This window comes from Polyodon spathula, chromosome 16 (genome assembly GCF_017654505.1).
Source record: "Polyodon spathula isolate WHYD16114869_AA chromosome 16, ASM1765450v1, whole genome shotgun sequence".
Classification (NCBI taxonomy): domain Eukaryota; kingdom Metazoa; phylum Chordata; class Actinopteri; order Acipenseriformes; family Polyodontidae; genus Polyodon; species Polyodon spathula.
Window position 1 is genome coordinate 15048957 of NC_054549.1, and position 18547 is coordinate 15067503.

The 18547-nt window shown below is 41.0% G+C and overlaps 1 protein-coding gene across 5 annotated transcripts in view; it reads left to right on the plus strand.

The window, feature by feature from the left end:
- Window positions 1-18547, plus strand: part of LOC121328522 (rho guanine nucleotide exchange factor 10-like protein) — a 71795-nt gene that overhangs the window by 22954 nt on the left and 30294 nt on the right. For 3 of the 5 annotated variants that reach the window (XM_041273218.1, XM_041273217.1, XM_041273220.1), the window contains 12 exons: window positions 1082-1198; window positions 2273-2381; window positions 3447-3550; window positions 4253-4330; window positions 4879-5058; window positions 6017-6133; window positions 6366-6458; window positions 8427-8597; window positions 9841-9986; window positions 10950-11125; window positions 14736-14851; window positions 15318-15445. In XM_041273218.1, the coding sequence (XP_041129152.1) occupies window positions 1082-1198; window positions 2273-2381; window positions 3447-3550; window positions 4253-4330; window positions 4879-5058; window positions 6017-6133; window positions 6366-6458; window positions 8427-8597; window positions 9841-9986; window positions 10950-11125; window positions 14736-14851; window positions 15318-15445 (1535 nt within the window). Of the gene's footprint in view, window positions 1-61; window positions 119-1081; window positions 1199-2272; window positions 2382-3446; window positions 3551-4252; window positions 4331-4878; window positions 5059-6016; window positions 6134-6365; window positions 6459-8426; window positions 8598-9840; window positions 9987-10949; window positions 11126-14735; window positions 14852-15317; window positions 15446-18547 lie in introns of those variants that run through there. The other 2 variants (XM_041273221.1, XM_041273219.1) reach the window with 2 other exon arrangements.

Below are 18547 nucleotides of genomic sequence, written 5' to 3' on the forward strand. Positions count from 1 at the left end.
TTGCTGGAAAAGTGTCTCTTCTCTTCCTTTAGCTGAATGTGGGGTTTAGGGAAGGGGAACGGCTAAGTGTTAGCAGAAGAATGAATAACCTGCTCTGAAGGGTGTCCCATTCTACACGGTGAGTTCGCTGGTATAGGGAGATGTTCAGATCCAGGGGTAGTGTAAGTGCTTTATGGAGGCTGGTCTTTGGCCTGGAAGTGACATAAGGAATGGGGTTCCTTCAAACAGAAAGTTCTTTTTAGTTTCTCTTCCTCTTTGGATTTCCCTACTTGTCGTGCTTCTGCTAGATTTTTTTGCCTCTCTCTTCTTCTCTGTGCTGTGGTGAATGCTGGCATTTAAAAACACCTGGGAGCTTTGCTGAGCCTTCTCTCGCTTTTCAAGGTACTGGTAGATCTTCCATCACTTAGCCTCTACTTTTGCTTATTCCGTCACAGGACCTCAAGGATATTTGTTACTGTAATGGATGGTTCTGCTGATCTGAAATTGGGCTGTAAAAGCAGGAAGGTTGCTTAAGAATAAAGAGGGAGCGTATACAGTGTGGGAATGCAAAATCCACATGATTAGGCCAGAAGCTGTTCATATTTTCTGTAACCCTGCAAAATGCATAGCAAAAGAGGTTTAGTGTTGAAAATTATTGTATTTCAACAGTAGTCTGCAATGCAACAATATCAGCCTAAATATTGAAGCTCTGAAAAGGAAATATTCTGCTGTTTTTGGTTATCTATCTTGAGAGTGGCTCATTAAAGCCATTTGGAGTGCAGGACATGCATTCTGCAGTGGCAAGTTGACAATTTTAGCAGGTTGGATTGGCCCTTTGCAGGGGGGAAATATGTCTGGAGAGTCTCCTATCATGCATCTGTGACACCAACTGGTCAGGCATTCCCCCAGTCCTGGTATAACCCTCCTCGACTGGGTCCTTGTCACCAGGGTTAAAATACCCTTGCTCTTTTGCAGGAAAGCTCACAAACTCTGTGTTTATTGCTGCTTTGCTTGCCTTCATTCTCCCCCTCTCCTCTCTCCTGTCTCTCCGTCTCTCTCTTCTCTGCTTCCCTGTATTCGGTTACCGTGGCGATGCCTGCAGCTCTCCCCAGACGTGCGGGGCCTGAAGGAACGGTGCGCCCGGACCAAGCGCGAGCTTCTTGCTATGAGGCTGGGGCGCCGTGACGTCAGCCAGATAAAACAGAGCTATGACTGGAAGGTACAGCCGGCTGCCTGGCTTGGAATTAGGGGCAGGGTGTGGGTGCGGAATTAAACCAAACGATTCTTGGACAACAGAAGCGTTTTTGGAGTCCTCGTGTTCTTCTTGACACTCAATTGCTATTGCTTTTGGTCGATAATTGCTAGGAAAAAAAAATCAAATGCAGGTTTGTGATAATGTTCGTGTCTTTCAAATGGGAAAATAAGACGCTAATTCTTATTGGATATGATTTTTTATCACTCTGGCAAACTTTTAAAAAATAGTAACAAACTTTAGCGTTACATACATAGTAGGATAACACCTCTCCCCAGGTCTTAACATCTCAATTTTCTTTTCAGTTCGATGACCAATTTTTCCTTCAGGCAAAAGTGTTCCTGCAACAGGGAAACGCCCACTGCTAGCTAGACTGACATTTGGGGAATGTAGACAAACTGTATGGTCAACAAAGTCTGAGGTGTTTGAAGTAGAGTAAATAGAAGGCTAAACTACTGTAAGTATTGCAAAAAAAGACACCAAAGAGCAATATCGTAGAGAATAATTCTGTGAGTCAGCTATACATAAATAAATAGACGTCAATACAAATCGACAGAAACTTTCCACACAAGGATTTATCCTGAAGGAGCAGTATCCCTGGAGCAGGCGATTTAAAACCTTTCTAATTTATTACTGCAGTGCTCTGGTCCTTTGGCTGAGCAGAACAGTATTTACTTTGCTGCCGTGATTGATTTTCTATGGGCAAAGCCCTCGCGTTCGACAGTCTGAGTTGGGTTAGCCAGTAAAGTGCTCCAGTTTCCTCTGACTGCGGCAAATGATCAGGGGGAGGAAACTCTGCCTTGCCATGCTTTGCAGCATTAAGGATCGAGATCTTTCCCTTATTAGCTTAGAAATATAATCCACAATCATAATTCCAGGTTTTGGTAGCTATCAAAAAACCTGGAACTGCTGGTCAAGAATCTAAAGAATTTATTTTTATTTATTTTGTGATATGCAGGCCTGTTTTTCTCACCACGTTTGTGAGACCGACTCTTATCTCACATTAGTTAAAATAATATATGTTTTTTCTGTTGCCAACAGGTACATCAGCTAATGAAAGCCGCCAGAAATGGAACGAAAGACGGACTGGAAAAGACAAAAATTGCTGTCATGAGAAAAGTCCCCTTCTTACTGAAGAAGGATATTCAAGGTATGTATTTAGAAAATAACCCTGTGCTGGTTTTTTGTCTCTACGTTTCCGAAGGTGTAGCATAAAAAACAAAAGATATACCTTTCATTACCTTTTACTACAGTCACTTCTCCTCTGAAAGACGCGGAGTGGACATTTTTGAAGATTTCTTTTGAAGATGTTTAAAGTGTTTAATTTAGGTCACGCCCATTCTTGGAAGTCTCTTGTTTTTGTGTGTGTGTGTTTAATACACTGAAGGTGGCACTAGTAGACACCAGACATAATGTTTGTTTACTTCACTTAATTTTCTTAGTTTTAGCTGCATTGTGTGTAATGCACCAAGTGAGAAACTTGCGTAATCACACATCTACCCAAACTCTCACTAGTCCTGTGCCCAGTCCTGATTTATAGAACTCCCCTCCCTGCGAGTCATTTGAAGTGGACCAAATTGAGGAGCTGTGGTTAAAGAAAGCCATGTGTTGGAAAAAAGGGTTCCAGGGAAGGTGTTGAGTGCATAAAAAAATAAAGTACCTGTATAACATGCCCACTGTGAGCAGGGAGAGGGTTAATTCCTCCCTGCTGAGAGAAAAAACAAAAACAAAAAACATGTGCAAATGCACATTTGTTTAATTGTTTTGTTAATTCTCCCCTGCACCTGGTAAACATTGTAAATTAGAGCCAGGTGCAGGGTATTTAGGAAAGGCAGGGCTGCTGTGAATAAAGAAGCAGGAAGGTGTGTGCCCTGTTTCTGAGCAGTCAGCAGTTAAATTGTGTGTTTGTGTACCGGTAAACAGCATAGCTATCCGGTGTGTTAGTTAGGTCGATCCTGACTGTTTAGTTAGTGCTTCGAGGGAGCTCTGTGTTTGTTTTCGTTTATTTGGTTTTTGTTTATTTTGTATTATTAAAAAGTGCGCGTAAGCGCTTTGAAACCTCAAGTCTGTGTGTCCTGGGTCTCAATTATAGGGGCAAACGATTTGGTTTAGGACATCGGGATGAGCTTTGTTTCAGTTGACCAGAAAAGGATTTGAATTGCTCAGGCTGTGTGTTTCTCGTCCTGGTTTCTCTCTGTGCTGTACTGGCTCACAGATGAGATGGAGGATGACGCTGGCTACCTGGATGTTGCCCTCTCAGAGTCCAAACACCCCCCTCCCGAGCTGTGCCCCATGCCAGATGGATTGACCAATCAGCAGGTCAGTATGCCCTTCACCATTCCGGGGGGAAACGAACAGCCCCCAGGTGGGGAGAGCCATGGGAAACAGCCCCCAGGAGGCGATGGAAAATTCAATTGACAGAGCTGTTGAAGCCTTAAAGCAGGACCATGTTCCTTAAACCACCAGCAGAGGCCAGTAGAGTGCTTTGTTTATCCTCTGAGTAGAAATTGATTAGGGCCTGGCATTTAATGCAATAATCAGTTCTTGTATAAATTAGTGTGATTTTGTATTTTACCAGTACATACAAGATATCTGAAATGCATTCAAAATACAGGTGTGCTGTTATTTCCTAAAACATGACATTGTCAGCAGGCAATGTACCTGTAAATAAATGCATTGTATGGCAATCCCATTTGTGGTTTTCAAAATGTGGATTTACTCAATTTTATAATAAAGTATAAATATGCTTTACGTTTGATTTCAACTCTAATGTTCTAGTTTGTTCAGTGAAAGAGTAATTCTCTTCAAATGTAATTTTTAATCTTTTATGGTGTTGAATGGTGTACAATAATTCTGAGAGGTTATGGGTTCTTTTCCCCCAGTATTAAGTAATATTGTTTCTTTTCATCTGCCATTATGTGGTTTGGTGTTACCACTTTGGAATTCCCACCAGATATTACATAGCATGTTAAACTACACACAGACTTGCCTGAATCCTGATGGTTCCTCTTGTCTCTACAGATTATAAGACGTCACATCCTGGGCTCCATCGTGCAGAGTGAGCGCAACTACCTGGAATCACTCAAGAGAATCCTGCAGGTGAGGCTGCAATAAGTTAGCCAAGCACAGAACAGTTTAAATGTTATATACATGGACCGCCGAGTTTTCAGGCGGAGAGACACAAACCGCTTGGTTTAAGGTAGAACAAAACAAAAATTTTGACTTTTAAACTTGTCTTGAGACAGTGCTGTACAAATAGAACACAGAACTACTGTTGCAAAGGCCACTTAACAATAGCAATAAAGGCCAAGCTACATGAAGATATGCAAGCCAATAAAGCTGCAAAGGATGATATGAACCACTCCTGTCTGCTTGTATTATACAATATATTCCATTCCAATTAAGAGATATTGCATTGGCACTTTAAAATAGTCCCTATACTTTATGCTCTGTGTCTACCAGCATGCTGTACCACAGCCTAATACAATGCTGATTTTAAAATGTAGTCTAATGCACAGAGACTTCCTATCACAGACCATGTCAAGTCCTAGAAGCAGAGGCTGGGCAGTAGAGTGGTTTTCAACTGGTTGAACCCTGACTGGAGTTGTTCTGAAGGGCACCTGTGGATTTCTCTCCTCTGCGTTCAGGAGTACCAGAAGCCACTGCTGGAGTTGGAACCGCGCATGCTGAGCACAAAGAAGGTCCGGCTGGTATTCTTCCGCCTGCGTGAGATTCTGCAGTGCCACTCCATGTTCCAGATCGCACTGTCGTCCCGCGTGGCCGAGTGGGACCTCAATGAGATGATAGGTGACCTCTTTGTGGCATCGGTGAGTCTTTCAGGGTGTCACAGAGTTGGATAGCCCTCATTAATTAGCAACAGTATGTCAACTAATGGAACAGGTATTGTACAGTGGTAGAACACTGTATGCTACTGCAGTAGATTACCTGTGTGGATTGGTTTATCCATATATCTGGGTTCTAACCCATATTTCTATATGGCATTTCATTTGTGGTAATGCTGTAATGGTTTATACTCTTGAAATTGCTCTTGTGCTATGGCTGTCCCTATAGCATTGCAATTGTAGTGTCACTGCTGTAAGGTATGCTACCTGCAGAGATAACGTTATGCCTAAAATCACCCCACCCCCTTTAAAGATGTTGCTGTTCACCTTGACTTCAATGCAAATTTGAGGTATACAAAAAAACCACATTACTTTTGCTGTATCCCATGCATTTCATACATCTTTTTTTTAAGCACTTTAGATACACTAAAAGCAACTTTGTAAATTCAAACGACGAGCATTTTGACAGTTTTTCTCAGTGTCATTTTCTCCTGCTACTTTTTAATTGCTTTATTTTTTATTTAAAAGCTGTTAAAGTACAATGCATATCAGATTTAAAGCCATAAACTATTTATTAAAAAAAAAAAAAAAAAAAAAGCGAGTTGTAAGACTGAATTAATGAGCCACTCCAGTTCCTGATATAACCGTGATCAATCACTACTCTAATTAATCATCTGGTATAATTAAAGGCAGTGTTTAGACTTCAAAAGGGCACCTCGCTTTATCATGACCTTATTTTACCAAACAATGAAATGATTCTTCCCACAATGCTTCAGATGTGTAATGACGCAGCTGTTTTAATTGAGCGGGCTGGGCTGCTAGTACTTGGCCCCCATGCAAAAGCGCTCTCCATAAATTTAACACCAGCTGGTTGTTTTGAGGGCTGTGACATTTTAGAAAATGCATGTCATTTGTTAATTTGGTGTTTGGTTTTATACCGCAGTTTTCCAAGTCCATGGTTCTGGATGTGTACAGCGATTACGTCAATAACTTCACGAATGCCATGGCTCTGATTAAAAAGGCTTGCATCTCCAAACCTGCTTTCCTGGAATTTCTCAAGGTAAGTGTGTGGATGTGTGAGCTCATGCTTGAGGGGTCAAAGAAGTCCCCCACTAGGTTATAGACCCTGACAAAACATACCTTATTGGAAGGTCATCCCTGTAGCGTTTCAACATGTATTTAAAAAAAAAAAAAAAAAAAAAAAAAAAGGAAACATTCCTTTACAAGAACTTTAAATGCAGGAGCGTCATTGTGTGTGTGTCTTATCTGTTGTCATCTCTCCTGACCTACAGAAAAAGCAGGCTGCCAGTGTAGACCGGATCACTCTGTATGGCCTGATGGTGAAACCCATCCAGAGATTCCCCCAGTTCATCCTCCTGCTGCAGGTCAGTACATCGCCACCAGGGGTCACCCTCACCCTCTACTGTAATCGGCAGTTGGGTAACAGAAACTATCAATCAATCTTTCTTTTATATAGCGCCTTTCATAGTGGAACACCATCAGTGAATATAAGAAAATCCATAATACTTCAAACACAGAGAAATGCATAATACATGATACAGTAAAAAGCATAATACTTTATTTACAGTGGACAGTACAGAATACATGATAGTAGCATAATACATGAAATAGTACACTAAATACAGCGGAAAGTGCAGAACACATGATAGTAACATGATACGTGCAATAGTAGCAGCAGCTAATACAGATATCAGGCTTAAGGAGCATAGAAAGTATGAAAGCTATAATGTAATTGCGTTTGCTTGTCATCAAATTAAAAAAAAACACACAAAAAAAATGTTGTACACGCTCGATAAAATACTTGTGGGGTGATTTTAGTATTTAATTAAATATAGACAGATTTAATGAATTGATTCACAATTACTATTCATTGATTAAAGCAAACTCTTGTGTACAATCAATTTTTGAATCCTAATGTTTATATAAATGTCACCACCCACCAGTAGTGTCCTCGTAAACTGATTTTGAAAGATTATTATTTAGTGAGTTTCAATGAATTACTGTGGGGTCTGTTTATCTTAATCATTACCTTTTTATAGGTAATAAACAGCCTCTTGAAGAGCCTGTAGCTCTCTTTAATAATGCAGTAAATCTATAATATGACCCATTATGTCATGTGAATCTGGAGTGGGTGTAATTCAATGTGCAATACATTTTTCTATATAATAGACTGTTATTCTAATGTATTTTCTTTTGTACTCCAATCGACTCCCTATACTTGCAGCCCTGCAGCACTTGCGTCATTCTGTTAACTCAGTTCACACATTGCATTTTATTTTTGATTGCATTTAAGCAGCACATTGGTTCCCATTGCAAGTGTCCCGAGAGGGTTTGAATACAGAGATGGGAGAAACGTTTGATCGGTTTCAGAGACAGTCAGTCTCACAGTTTCTAAACCCCCAGAGGTTTGGGTAGGATTGCCGCTCCCCTGGTTGGCTATTCCAGCGATGGGGATGCAGCCTGTTGCCGTTCCACTATTACAAAGCACGCCCTGGCAGGAATAGGCTGATCGTACAGCTGTGGATTTGTGTGCGCTGTAAAGCTGTCATCTGGGAGTCGTGAAGAAGAGAGTGTGAATGGAGGCAGTCTGATCGCATGCCAAGTAAATATCTCACGGCATTTCAAAGTATTTTACTGGTGTGGAAGGGTATTTGAGGCTGTTAAGCTGGGACATCAATCGCAACCTTGGTTTCAAATCAATCTCTACACATATATGCACTCAATCAACCAATACAATGCCACTCTGACCCACATTATTTCTCTGTTCCTTGCCTTGCTGTACTCGGACCTGGCTGCCAGATTGGATCTGTCATGGCCCTGAATTAGAGATGGAGATTAGGTTGATGATGCTTGATGAAAGGTCATTCCTGCACTATTAAGATGTGGGATGACAATTGCAGTCTAGCAGAAATGAGGAAAGATCCAACAGCACTGGAAAGAGCTCACCGCCACACAGCAAGGGCAATCATGCTGGTTACTCTGCTGCAAGTCATCAGAGTATGGCAAATGAAGTTAAAGTAGTGACCAAGACAGCTGTGGCTGCAAACACTTAGGAGGAAAGACAGTTTGAGAGGCTTGTCAACTATATAAATAATGACCTGAATGAATTTCTCTCAGGGCAGCTTCCAGCACCCTGTAGAGTCTGTACCATCTGGTATCAAGACTGAACAAACGGCCCAACCCGATATGAAGTACCGGCCCTTAGAAAGTGTGTGTGTGGCTTTTGGTAGTTTCATTGAATGCCGCCATAAAAGTGGTTTCTGGATATCTTTTTTGATTGAACCCACCTCCAGGATTGGTTTGTAACCTGCACCATGGTTTGTGTTTCTCAGGACATGCTGAAGAACACTCCAAAGGGACATCAGGACAGGCTGCCTCTGCAGCTGGCCCTCACGGAGCTAGAGACACTGGCTGAGAAACTGAATGAGCAGAAACGCGTGGCCGACCAGATTGCAGAGATCCAGCAACTAGCCAAGAGCGTCAGTGACCGAACGCTGAACAAGGTAACCTGTGCGTCCGTCTGCTTGAGAGTGTGCATACAGTCTTGTTTTTTTAAGGGAACTAAGAACTTTAAGCACTGTTTTTTTGAAAGAGTGGGTCTTATTCACTAACCTATTTTAAGGAATATTTTTAGGGACTGTTTTTACAGTGTTTATAAACATCCTGGAAAATGTTTTGTGGACTGCAGGCTTCTTTTGAATTTATTCAAATGGTCTTAAAATGGTCCTTTTTTATTTCTTTTGAGTGCCATAAATTTACATGAGCTTGAAGATTTCATGGATTGAATAGTTGCCATGACAGCAAGCTCGGACGGTGTGAAAAGTTGTCTCTGTCCACAGAGATGGATAGTAGAAATTTTAAATCAAAAGGATGCGTCGAGTCACACTGGCTCCTATGACATGCAATGAATAAAGATACGAAGACATAGAATTCAGTAGCTTTGATCTCTGTTCGGTTTGTCAGTTACCTGGAGATATCAGAATCAGTCAACAGATGTTGGACTCAATATGCTCCCTACAATATTTTCTTTTGAATCATAACCACTTTCTGCCTGAAGGGGGTGCTCTTATCATAGTAACAAGCCATTAAGCAGTCATAGAGGGAGAGATTGCTAAATATAGAGCAAATCACCTTTTTAAATAAGTTTGGTTTTCTCCACTTGGCTCTCATTGCCAGTAGTCTACAAAACAAACACAGAATTCCCATGGGATATCCCATTATTTAGCATTATTGGATGTATCAGATTACATGTGGCAATGTCGTTAGTCTGCACATCAGTCTTTATGCCTCTCATCTGTACTGTATCTTGCAGGTACTGTAAATAAGTAATTGTGATATACTTTACCATGTTACTAATACCTGTGTCTACCGAATGACCCATTCCTTACTCTATTCTGTACATGCAGTTTTTATGTATGTCAGCAACTTTCTTATCGTACTGATGGCTGTAATGTAGAGTTTACAGCCAGGGATGTATGTTCCTTTTTTTAGAGAACAAATTCTAGTGTTCCAGATCGGCTTGGTTTTGCTCAAAATTTTCAGCTCTTGCTTGAGGCACCACAGCGAGACAAGGCATACTTAACTGCCACTGCAGACTGAGAGCACGTATTGACCAACAGGGAGGACTGCCCTTTGATAAGGGCATATGTAGATATGTCGTCTTCTTAGAGTGTCCGTTTCTAAGGAATGCGCTTTCCTGCCGCAGTGCAAGGCTTAAAGCGTTGTCTCGCTCACTTTCTCTCTCAGCTGCTCAGCGCAGGCCAACGCCAGCTCATCCTGTGCGAGACTCTCATTGAGATGGTGTACGGGGATCGGGGGCAGGTCCTCAAGTCCAAGGAGCGCAAAGTGTTTCTCCTCAATGACACCCTCATCTGTGCCAACATCAACATCAAGTCAGTGATTCTTACTGAAGTCTTCATTCTGTGATAGCTTTGAACAGGGCCAGCCAAATCTAGATGTTCCAGGGTTGTGTGTGATACAAGCCGATGTCTACTCCTGTGAGAGGTCAGAGTGGTTAACCATAAGTGGGCTTACTGGCCGCTCTGACCTTGACAAGTGACAATCTGCTTATATCTTACACAGAAAGATTTAACAGCGTTCCTAATTTTAATGTAGTATCATCTCCATCTGATACCAAGACGTTTCAGATGGCTGTATACAGGCTCTGCTATATATTGTGCATGCATACCTGACACATTCTTCAAAAGGCACTTTCTTCTTTCCAGAATTTAAATCAAAATTATAAAAGCAACCTAACTCTCTGATATAATTTTATTTGTTAATTTTAAGAAATGTAATTTTGGTAACAGTTAATAAATAACTTACTTGTGTCATTCTGGCTCAAGTAGACCAAAATTCTGGGAGGTGATTTCTCCTTTTTGTTGGTTGAAGATACATCTAGTAAACCACATTTGGATTCCAGGGCTGTCGTGTGCTTGAAAAAGATATTGGAGACAAACAACGTTATAATTTGTTTCAAGGTCTTTTTTTTATGTCTAGGAACATTATTTTCAAGGGCTTTTAAACCAAAAATAATGAAGTGTTGTAAGTAATTGACTGGAGGGAGAGTAGCCTCTGTTAGTTAGTTTCAGCTGGAAGGACCTTGCGTTTTAACATTTTTAATAATGGTTTTAATATGTAATGCAGTGCCTTGTTTTACACATTACCAAATTGTAAACATTAACAATACAGAACTAGATTTTAATAATACAAAAATGATAGTCCTTCACACCAGTTATTGTAAAACTTGCATATATGAGTTCAGCACATTTGCGGGCACAAAGCAATGCCTTTGTGGGACAGCTTATTGAGGAAGCTTTTTATAGCAACTCTGTTATATCTGTTCTCACCACCAGGGGGCCCCCTGACCTCGGCAGTCTTGTTCCCATTGGGCTGAAGTACACCATGAAGTGGAGCGCCCCCTTGCTGCAGGTGCAGGTGGTGGAGGTGGGGCAGGAGGGCAGTGTCCAGAACCAGGAGACAATGTTCCAGCAATGTGGGGCCAGGAGACCCTCTGGCACAAGCATCACAGGTAGGGGGCAGTAGTGTTTGCTGTCTCCACGGAGACTGCATAGAAACCAGGTGGATATCAGACAGTTGATTTTGAGGCAAGACTGCCCAAAAAGCATTTCAGTTCAATTTGAGTGCAAATTGAACACTTTCATGCATTGGCTGTTATGTTCTCAATGTTGCATCACTACCTGAGAGGTGCATTGGCGCGTGTTACCTGAGATTGAATGCATATCTACATTTCTCTGCTGCTCTTGTGTGATTATTTTGATGATTTCTGGGTAACACTTTACATTATAGTCACAAATTACTGTGTATTTATAGTTACTTATGTATTTATAGTTATAGTTACTTATAGTTACTTATTATAGTTACTATAGTTACTTGTGTACTTGCATAACTGCAATGTTACTATTCATAGTTACTTGCTGTGTAAATCTTTTTGCACAATCTAGACTCAATGTACAGTGATACTGAGTTGTGTTTCTTGGATATCTATGGTGCTCATATAGTTTCAGAATTGTGCTCTTAATGTTTTGTTTATGTGGAAGAGGAAGGTTTTTTTTTTTTTGTCCACTTCCTGTTTCTCGCACAAGTAGATCACACACAGATATCATTGTGTGCTAATTTAAAAATCGCATGAAAACCAGTGCTAACGTAGGAGCGCTTACATTAACTAAATACAGAAGTGGAGCAATTTTATATATTGTATAAAACTATGGATATTAAATAACGAAATCCTGCGAGCCAAATCCCCGTCCTTGAATCTCTCTCTCTCTCTCTCTCTCTCTCAAAACGGGTTGCTTACCCAGGAAGACTTCACTATTCAGACTGCTCTGGGAAGGCTAGGTAGTGAGAGCACTCACAATAGAAAACTTCCAATAAGTACATTTTATTGGTATAATCCATATTGTTCAGACGGGATGTTGATGTCCTCGGATACCAAAGCTGATTGCACGTTGAAATGTCAGCTTAGTGAGCCCTAGCTACTACTTCTTTCAATTAAAATTAATTGCTGCTTCATGCAAACTTTATTTTGTTTTAAATTAAAATCATAATTGGAGATAGCCGCAACAGCAATTAATAAGGTATTGTAAAAATGACAAGGTGTTTTGAGACACTTGGACCTATTGGATCAGGGTCACTTGATTTACCACAAGGACTTCTTTTATGTGAGAATTACATTTAGTACTTAAAAAAAAAAAATGGCAAACACTTTAATCATTTCAGTAGTACAGCTCAATTACAGCACTTGCAGATACTGTTAGGAGTAATTGCAAAGGGGCTTGAACTCAAGCAGAAAAGAGGTTTCGTTAATGTCTTCCAAATGGAGGTCAGGGATGAAAATAAACATGCAGCCTGAGACAGAACACTTCTTTATTGAGACAGCCATAAAGGGGTGCTATGATATCATCAGAACACCTCTTTATTGAGAGCCTTAAAGGGATGCTAAGATATCATCTGCAGTCTCTCTAGTCCCTTTGCTGGGATCGGTGTTTACTAACTGCTCCTGCACACATTGCCTCTCAAATGACTTCTCAATGATTTTTTTCTGAAGTCTGTAAAAAATCTTTAAGACCCTTTTTAAGTAGCACGCAGGTTTTTGGCCTCGAGTAGCATAATGACCGCCTTTTAGAAGTGCATTAGTTGGCGTCTAACAGGAGAAGATACTAGTTTGCTAAAAGCTTGAGTTTCCTTCTGCTGATATTTTAACAATACTTGTCAATCACCTGTTCATGACTACTGGATATTTTCAGAATGTGGACCAGATGGTTTGCTATTTTGGATTTGTCTGCTGAATGTGTTCAGAATTATTTAGACAACCGATCGCTGGATGTCTTTCAGCGACGCAGCTAAACTGTCAATGTATGCAATCGCTGAATAGAAAAGGGACCTTTTCCTTTACTGTCTAGTTAAAGTAAAGACCTGAACCAACAATTGTTCTTCAAGGCAGTGAAGCATATTAGCATTGCACAGGCTTAGTGCACAATTCTTCATCTATGGGCTTGTGGAGGGGAGCGCCCCCTAGCTGCAGGTGGCACTGTTCCAGCACTGCAGTGCCAAGACACCCTCTGTCAACAACATCACAGGTAGGTGGGCTGCTTAGACACTTATGCTAGTGCTTCTGCATATGCATCCAACACTACATAGGTAATGTTATTGAACAGCACCATAGAACAGAGAACAATACAGTTCGGATTCGTGTCACAAGCTTGAATCTGATGTATAACAGCAGTGATGTTTGATTCTCCATTTCCCCGATCTCTTTTGTGCTTCGTGGAAAGTGGCTAGAGAAGTTCCTTGTTTTCAGACAGACATCGAGCCCTGATGTATTTATAGAGATGCAGCAAGACTGAGGCCCTGTCACTCAGAGCCTGCACTCCTTGCCATAATTGGTTACCAGACATTACGGCTTCCATTTTAAAGGGACTCATTTCTCATCTCCTGAAGGTCTGGGTGTCCTAATTTACAGATGGAGTAGGGCAGCCTGTTGGGAATGCCAGTGGCTTTTTTTTCTTCTTCTCAATCCTGGTAGAAAAATGTGATATTTTTAGGGGCTGTGCACTTTATTCTCTGTGTAATGTTGTTTTCAATGGGGATTGCAAAGATGCATTTTTGAACATGCACGTAGCAAAGGTTTTGTAGTTGGTTTGAATGCGATTTATTTTAATTGGCGCGCAAGGGTAAGCGATGTACCTATGAGAAAAACAGAAATAACTAAGATGAATAGCACAGCTCTATCTGTTTGCAGCACTAGCATGCAGAATAACTGTTTTTCGTGTTATCACATTGAACATCGAATTTGGCTGCCACCGTTATAGAAACGCATTTTGGAGGGTAAAATGAATACATATCTCACTAGTGAGTAAATGGATGCCATTAGTCTTGCTTAATCGTTTGCCTATTTGAGTACTGCATCTACTATCAGCCCCCTAACAGGCTGGCAGACTATAATGTACGACTTCCATACTTTGCCTTATGACATTGGTAAAATAGTATGATAACACGAGAACTTGCAAATACAATCAGTTATGAATTACTCTATTCATTTAATAGCATTTCAAAACACAGGGGAAGTCAAATTGCACACACTGTTATCGATTTACATTTTTCTCTGTAAGCTGGTGAAAAGGTCATGGAGAATCCGTCAAAAAAACAACACTTTGATTGAAACCAATGGAGCATGTTGTGTTTTGAGCCACTCTACCGTCTTGATTTCTTTTTTACATTGCATTTTGCTACTGCAAACAACACCATCTGTTCAAAGCTTCTTTATCATCTATTGATCCACCAGTGTAAATTGGTTCTGAGTCTCCTAACAGCATCCTCTAGCTGTAATAATCCGTTTATCTGCAAGATCATGACATATTTCCTCATGCTAGAATTAGCCATGTTCTGCGGTTTGCTATAGATGCCATTGGTACTTGATAAGACCTCCTTTTCTAAAACCGATATGTTGTTTTGCATGTTTTTGACTAAGAACGATCAATACTCCTATTCTTTAACACCTGAAACTCTAAATAGGAAGTATTCTCGCAATCCAAGTCAGCTCTTTATTGTGCTACGGCAGTATAAAACATCACCAGGGGACACAGCAAGCAAATGCCCAACGCTGTGTGACTCTGTTGCAGGCAAGGTGTTCCTGGGGCCCCCCAGACTCTACCAGGAGCTGCAGGAGATGCAGCATGACCTGGATGTGGTGGATCAGATTTCCCAGCTCGTCCGCACGCTGCAGGGAACCTATCAGGTAAACAGCCTGCCTTCCCTCCCGTCTGTCTAAGCAGACTGCAATACTGCCTGTGTGTTTCTGAGCCAGCCAGGTAGTACACAGGTGAAAGTTTTGGGAGGTTTTGAAGCAGCTTGTCATTCAAGCTACAGTACAAGATCTGAACAATTCTGATTGAAAGCTACTACAGTGAGTTGCTTGAAGTTGTCTGAATGTTGCCAAGTGTTACATGGGCTTATGATAATGTCTAATTCTACAAGAGAATGCACTCTAGGACTGTTGGTCTCAGCCTACCAGGCACTACTGCGCAGGATTCTGTCAGTGTGTCTGTCGGCCTTCGCCTTTCAGCCCATGCCTTCTAGGTACAGTGTGACAGTCTAGGTGACTGTCTCATTGTCTGCCTTCCTCTCCCTTGTTGGTCTGCATGTACAGCAGTATCTTTCTGATTGTAAATAAAGGCTCTGTGTGTATCTCTTTCTGTCTCCAGAACCTGAACTCTGCAGTGTCCCAGGACTGGAGCCTGTCCCTGCAGAGGCTCATCCGCATGAAGGAGGATGAGATCCAGACCGCTAACAAGTGCCGCCTGCGGCTGCTGGTACCTGGGAAGTCAGACAAGTGAGTAGGGGGTCACAGTCGGGCCTAGGGACTCTGTATCTTCCAGCCACACAGCACAGTGAAGGGGGGGTGGGGTGGGGAAGCTCCCACTTAATGTACAGCCATAAAGAGCCTGCCTGCAGGCTGTTAAACAGAACCTGATCCACGAGACAATATGCACAGCCAGAGCTTGGAGGGTCCCCTTTAAAGCAGTCATTTAGGGATTTAAGTTTGATGGTGACTGTTCACATATTTTGATAAGAAGTTAGTAGAATTTATTCTCAAAAGACTCCGGACAAACAAAACTTGTAGAATTGTTGTGTGTGTGTTTTTTTTTTTTTTTTACTTTTATATAAATACCCCCACAAGAATGTTATTCTTGGCTTAAATGTTCTCTGTTTTGAGCTGAGGTCCTATTTACAGACACCCCCCAGCTTTTGGGCTCTTTAGGTTTCTCCTTTTATTTTTGTAAAAAAAGAAAACAAGCTGAGCGGGTGACCTTGTCTTGAATGCTTCTGTATTGCACAATGTCAGCCGTGGCTCTCGGTAATAACAGACGAAGGAGATCTCTGGGATGGGCAGAGAACTGCACTGCTCTGAATAGCTCTGAGAACAGAATGGACCGTATCGACTGCGTGAGCATCAAGGTGTCTGCTTTTCAGAGCTGTGCTGAGTGGACAGATGTGGCAGCAATTTAATGAGCTTATGGATGTTATTATGCTCTAACGAGATTCTGATTTTCTTTGAACAATCGTTATCCCATTGTAAAAGCAGAGCAATGTGTTGTAAGGTATATTAATAAGATGCATGGTATTAGAGAAAGCAAAACTACTGTATGATGGTAATGGAGAGCTGTAATGGTAATGCTGCTACATCATACTACACCAATGTGATGCGACTGGACAGTTAATTATAGCTACACTATGACCCTTGCATTTATTTAGAGAATGTTGCCCTGTTTCCACTGCCTGGCGTTACAGGCTTCAGCTGCCCACGGCTAGCCACCAAAACCAAGATCGTTTCAGTGCTTTTTACAAACCTGGCCAACCTTGGAAATGTCAAAGGTCACTGGGGGATTGTGGGATTGTATTTTTCTTTAAATAAACCGACGGTAATAAATATAACCACAGGCTCATTACAAAATTAAAAGGACTCTGGTTAGGAATGAGAGCCAAACAAACAGCCAGGTTTTGTCGTATATCATGAATAAATTAAAAAAATCAATATGACTTCAGACATTTGTCTTGTGTGCTGAAGCAGGATGAACATTGTTCAGTTTAACAAGTTCTTTGCTTTCAAGTATAAAGTATGAGATGCAAAACATGACCAGATAGCTGCACTCAGCTGTTTGGAAACACAGTTTTTATTTCATTCATATATACATTAAGTAAGTATTTAAAAAAAAAAAAAAAGCAACCAGGTTAAATTCCCTCGAATTGCAGAACGGTATTAATAAAAAGATTTGCAAAATGAAACATCTACTCAATGCTTACCCTTAACATTATTCAAGAAGATTTAATCTTGTCAGACAAATCATCCCTCTTATAAGGGCACACTTGTTCCCCTCAATTTCATGATATATTGCTGCAAATCCTGCATGGTTTAATTGCCATACAGTTTTCCCACTAGTGCGCTAAACAATATAACCATTATAGCGTTGCATTGGCACTAAACAGGGCTACAAAATTGCATTGCCATAAGTGTGTTGCTTTTCAAAACATTCGTATGGTTGCTGTTCATGTTAAATACACAGTCCGTGAGCGAGGGATTTAATAGAATTCAGGACAGATTTTTGTTTGCTGGAAGCAAGGGCACAGAAATTAAATTAATAAATAGCATTCTCACTATTACTCCTCCCCGAGTAATAAGGAATACAAAACAGAGTTTGGGGTGATGGGAGTGAATTCTCTGCAAGCGTCATTCTCCAGTCAATTACCCCCTAATGATATCTGAATGCCATTCGCCTGCATTGCGTTCAGCACAAAGAACCTCTTTATTGCCAATGGCATTAGCAGCAATAACAAATGAGCAGATTTAAGCTGCTAGCTGCTGTAATAGGAATCCATCAGGCTGTGTACAGAACCAGGAAAGGGCAGAGGGGACCAAGGCTGGAATATCATGCACCAATAAACTGCAGTAAGACTACGTACGCACATTTGTCGTACATTTTACTTTATATGATCTCAATATTCCTGATTTTATTTACCTGGTTAATATCCAGTTATGTATGTTCTGTCTTGTTCTCCTGTTTTTTTGTGTCTGTTTATTTTTCAGTAAAAGTAGCTTCTACAGCCTTCAGGTTAAACACTGTGCACTGAAGCCTCCATTCAGTATATCATTCATTTCTTTTCATAAGGACATTTTTTCTGCAATTGTTAATAAGCTAATCATCACCCATGTAGAACAGAGCATAATATAAATCATAACAGGATATGAGACAGGTAAGAAATAAAATATTAGGACAATGTAGGCCCATGCTACTCCACCACCACCACTACCACGCTCCAGCGCCCCCCACTAGCTTGACACCTCCAGGCTTGTCTTTGTCCTTCAGATGCTGGTAGATTGCATCTGTTGTCAAACACCCGAGTGTACAGAGGCAATTGGCTTTGCTTGGGATCGGAAGAAATCCCCTTTTAAAACATTGAACTCTTCACCCAAATAGAGAAACTACGTATGCCATCCAAGTTGTTTTGTTTTCAACAAAATAGCACACGATCCCTTCTGCTTGAAACAAGACCGCAATTCACAAGCTCAACGCATTTAAATGCATTCCAAGTATGATGAATAAAACATTTATGAAACCGATATACTGTAATGTTTAAGAGTAAGCAGCTTACTATGCTGTGGTGTTTGCAGTCATTGGGAGTTGTTCTGATATTCAATGATTTATACCAATTATTTAATCTACCTGCCTTCTAGCTTGAGCTACAGGTACTGTTCCTCATTCCATTGCAATCCTGTGACACTGATCGTTCAGCTCTGGCAATCCCATCTGCACTTTTTATATGGAATGGGTGGGGCTGGCAGAGTTCTAAAGGTCACAGTGTGTTTTGACTGGAATGAGAAAGTCTCTTCAGTTCAGGCATTTAGGATTCTCCAGCCAAGCATCTCAAAGCCAGG